The 5,000-nt window shown below is 43.1% G+C and overlaps 1 protein-coding gene across 1 annotated transcript in view; it reads right to left on the bottom strand.

The window, feature by feature from the left end:
* Nucleotides 1-5,000, bottom strand: part of LOC134070563 (PH and SEC7 domain-containing protein 1-like) — a 47,841-nt gene that overhangs the window by 19,924 nt on the left and 22,917 nt on the right. Inside the window, exon 7 of the mRNA XM_062526951.1 lies at nucleotides 1,516-1,559. Coding sequence (XP_062382935.1) covers nucleotides 1,516-1,559 — 44 coding nt within the window. The remainder of the gene's footprint in view (nucleotides 1-1,515; nucleotides 1,560-5,000) is intronic.

Raw genomic sequence — 5,000 nt, 5'->3', positions numbered from 1 at the left:
CATCGTCAGCAAGGACCGCTAATTACCAGTTACTTCGTATAGCTGCATCTACGTGTGTGTGTGTGTGTGTGTGCACACAAGAGAGAGATACTGTCTACTCTTGATCACATAATGCCATTAATGGACATGCTAATAAGCCAATGTGTGCCTAGAGATGTGATGGTGTGTGTATGTGTGTGTGTGTATGTGCGTGTGTGTTCAATTTGCTCATCTAATAATAAGTCCTAGCTTCTGACCATATTTCACCTGCATATCCATTCACTATGTTCATTCGAGATAAACCTTTTTTATTTCCAAATGACAAATGAATGGATAGCCAAAGTAACAGAGCAATGGCAGTACAAGAGAGAGAACGTAATGTAATCTACTTTTACCACCATTACATAAACCCATGCAGTGACCTTACACAGATATGACTCAATGCTAGAGAGCTAGGATCTGCATATGCTAGCTTGCCAATGGGAGGCAATGGGAACTGCTGGAACGACAGTGCCATAGCCATTTAGCCATAGCAACAAGCATCCAGGGCTAGCTGCACATGATTGATGAAGGGATGGGAAGAACTTTCAAAAATGAGAAAGGGGAAACTATACCTACAAACTATACTTCACATAACGTAAGAGAGGCAGCCATGGTGGATAGTAGACCTCTCGACATTTGTAGCAGAAAATAATGTGGTGTCCATTATTCTTAGATACACAAACACAGCCTCATCCATTATCCCTTACAGTAATGTGAATGGGTTGTAGCATGCCTTGTGTGTGTATTTCTGCTGCTAACCACACACAATCAACTGAACACCAGAGGCAGGGAAACACACCAGAGGCAGGGAAACACACCAAAGACAGCGCGCACACACACACACACACACACACACACACACACACACACACACACAGTATAGGACACAACAGAGAACCCAAAGCACAACATACACACATACATAACAAACAAACTCAACTGCTAGTCAAGGACAGGGAACAGAGCATACAGTCCCTTCACTATGGGCTGATAGGACAGGGCTACAACTAAACCAACTAAACCCACACACACACACACACACCACACACACACACACACACACACACACACACACACACACACACACACACACACACACACACACACACACACACACACACACACACACACACACAAGAAAGACAAAGTAAAAAGAAAGAAATTGAAGAAAAAGAGAAAGAATTAAGGAAAGAAGGAAGGAATGCAGAGACAGGAAAGAGATGGAGAAGAGAGACAGAAAGCTCGAGATCTGCCACCAATAAAAGAGAGAGAGCAAGAGAGAGGGAGAGAGAGAGAGAGGGAGAGAGAGAGGGCTGTGCCTCAGATCAATCTGTGGCCAGAACAGCAGATCAGAGAGGTCACACATTCAACAGAATCTGCTGACAAGGTAGTTATTCCACAGTGTCACAAACACACACACACACACACACACACACACACACACACACACACACACACACACACAGTAAGATGTCCCACCAACGCCACACTCACATGGTCCACTGGAGCTTCTCGTTCTTGATGGAGCTGTACAGGTGCTGTGGAGGCAAAGCAAACAGATGATTACACTCTGAGGAGCAAAAGCGCTTACACACACACACACGCACACACACATTCTCCATCTCCCTCTTCCTCTCTCTCACAGACACACACACACACACAAAACAATCAAACAAACAAGAATCATCTGAAAATCCTCTGAGAGACTCTGAACAGGTGTTGTACTAACAGAGCTGTATGGCACTTGCTATTTATGTCTCTTTTATGTCTTTCTGTTTCAACATGACAGTCATTTGGAATCAGGTTGTCTCTTTTCTCAAGAAGCCCAGAGGTGCAGCTGAAGTGCCCCAATCTCAACCAGAGAAAAGTCTTTTAACGACTATTACTGAAATCAAGCAAAACCATTTCGCACCATACAATTTGGAACCATTTCTATTTATTTGACATAAACCCTTGAATGGTCTTAGGACATATGAAACTCCAGATAGCATATCATCCTGAGCTTTTCAACTTATCAAAGAGGTGTTTTTTGAACCAGAGCATGGCTATGAAAGTGCCATGGGTAACACCAAGCAGTACAGAGCACTATGCGGTGACATATTTGTGTAAGACAGTCACATAGATATCTGTATTATAAAAAGTTACAGGTTACAGGAGTTACAGCATGCACCTCAAAGTAAAAATAGGCAACAAAGTATTACACCATGTCAGAAAGTAATAATAATAGGCTTAACCAATCACATTAAATCAGGGAGTCCTAATGTTACTTTCTACTTTACCACTTGTCGTTGCAAACTATCTGCACTGCAAACTAAACTGCACTGGCAGTACAGACAAGGGCTTTGCTGAATAAAAGTGCACATTTTTCCAGCTGGAATTCTTTGACGTTTGCTGGTGTGGCTTCTACCGTTTCGTTGCTCCCTCTACCTCTACCACTGCCACCTTTGACACCGTGACACCATCCCCTCTGGTTGCTCATTGGTTCATCGTCCTCGTGGAGACATTACCCAATGGAGCGCTCCCAGACCCATCTCACAAAGTGAATAATGTTGTAAGTCGCTTTGGTTAAAAAGTGTCAGCCAAATGTAATGTAAACCTAACGTAATGTAATGTAATAAATAACGAATGAATATTTCTGGTGCAGTCAGTAAAAGGAGCTGTCATAGCGCTTTATAACGTGTATAATAACATGAAGATGTCAATGAAATGTAGGCACCAATAGAAAGTGGTCAACCAGCTTATTCTCCTAAAGAAAGCATTCAACCAGAACAGCAATTAATAGACCAGTTTATTAGACTTGCAGTGCAATTAAATACTGTGGGTGCACTAAGCTAAAGCGTTAGTCCATATCCCACTGTTCATTATCAACTTATTTGTATTTATTTCTATGTGCATTTACAAGTATTTCAGAAAAAATATCATCATGTGACAACCAAAAAATCATAACTGAAATAATGAATAACTTCTACTGTCATTAAAAATATCTCCCAGTTTCATTGGGGAATCATTTGGTGAATTTATAAATGATGACTAATGCGTCTGGGTGTGAATGAAGTCCCCGCCACAGAGTGAGGAGACTAGACTGTGATTGGCTGGATGGGGGGCATGTGTGTGACTGTGTTTTCCCTCATTGATAAAGCAGTGCTCTGGAGATTGGCATCGTTCAGCCTCTCAACTCTACACACACATGCACACACAGGCACACAAAGGCACGCAAGCACGCACGGTCATAAACACACACACACACACACACACACACACACACGAGTCTCCCTTGGGCAAATGCACTGTGACAGGAGGGAGAAGTCTCCTGCATTTCAATTTAGATCCAAAAACCCTTCACATACAAACACGCGCACAAACCTAAATGCCAACCAAGTGGCATCGCTGGCAGGGTGCCAGTGTAGGCTGGTGTTTATGATGGCAGAGCGTTTACCTTGGCAGCTGGGCTCGATTTCACAGCGTGGGCACGGACGCCCTCTTTCCTGCGCCAATGGCTTTGCCTCCACCCCCAATTCAACCACCGCCTGACCACCCCCCTCCTCCAAAAAAAAAAACGCCTCAACGCACCACTGATTAAAATGCACCTCCTACACCACTTACACTTCTCTCTGTAAAAAGAGACTGTCCAACCACTGATTACCCTTTAGAAAACTTATTTAGACGGCCTATTTCGTGACAAAAATCCCTTTATAGCCTTAAAATGGCTTGAATATAACTCTATATCTTTGCCTCGTTTGGTATTCACAGGGCTTATTAGATGGTCACTCAGCTATAGCCTTGACTGCTTATATCGCTGCTAATATGCTGTGAATTATACAAAAACACCAGATGTTCAAGGAAAACGCGGGCGACTTTTCACATAGATCTCTGTTTTTCAAGGTCACAGAGTACGACACGAAATAAAAATGAAAATGATTTTAAAGATGCCCCCAGAGTTTAGCACTGTAGTGTCCTGGCTGTTCTAGGTGTTTGAGATAGGCAGCACCGATATTTCCCCCCCACTTATTTTCGTACCGACGGAACATACAGTAGATCAATGTGAAAATGGTTGGAACTTTAAGGCCTAACACTTTCATCAGAGGATGGATCTTTATCCAACCAGTTCCATGCATTCCATTCAACGGGCCAAGCCCTCCACTTCCAGATTACTAGCCTGCAGGTGCTATAACTAGTCATAATTACTGGGGTCTTTTTAACACCGTCTTCTTCAAATATAGGAGTACATTAAAGGAAACTTTATCTCAGTTGATGAGCTGCCATGAGTTGACCTCCTCTTCCTCTTCCTCACAGGCCCTTGTCAGGTGACAGACATGACGATGACGAAACATGATTGGTTGGGTCTCAAGAGAGAGAGAGGGGGGCCGGGTTGAACAGAGACAGACAGACGCGAAAAGAAGTGTTCCCCCGAAAACTCTTCAGGGAGGTGGGGGACGAGTAAGAAGAAAGAGGTAGAGAAACAGAGAGAGAGAGAGAGAGAGAGAGAGAGAGAGAGAGAGAGAAAGAGTGACCTTCAGAACCTATGGTTGGTCAGGTCTCTAGAGAGGAGGTGCAGTCAGAGGAGGAGGTGCAGTCAGGTGAGGAGGTGCAGTCATGCTCCTACCATGTACTGTAATAAGCAACAATGTTACATAGTGCATTGCCAGGCGTTACGGGCACACATTGGCAAAGTAGAGACTTCATTATCCATATTGTAAATCAGTGTAGCACCAATATGACTCTAACGAAGATGTAATCAACATGGGAACGTTAGCCTTTTGCTGTGCACCATTGCATTAAAAAAACATTAAAGGGACACTTCACCGATTAGCATTAAGCTTTGTATCTTTAGAAAACCAGTCATGTTTTTGAATGGTTGTGCATCATTCCCTCAATTTGCCTTGAGATGGGAGAAATACGGATTTCAATGAAACCCATGAATAGGACTTCCTGCTTTCAATGATGTAAAATGATGATTGATGATGAAATCCGTATTTCTC

This window comes from Sardina pilchardus, chromosome 22 (assembly GCF_963854185.1).
Source record: "Sardina pilchardus chromosome 22, fSarPil1.1, whole genome shotgun sequence".
Lineage (NCBI taxonomy): Eukaryota > Metazoa > Chordata > Actinopteri > Clupeiformes > Clupeidae > Sardina > Sardina pilchardus.
This window is presented reverse-complemented; position numbering and strand designations above follow the sequence as displayed.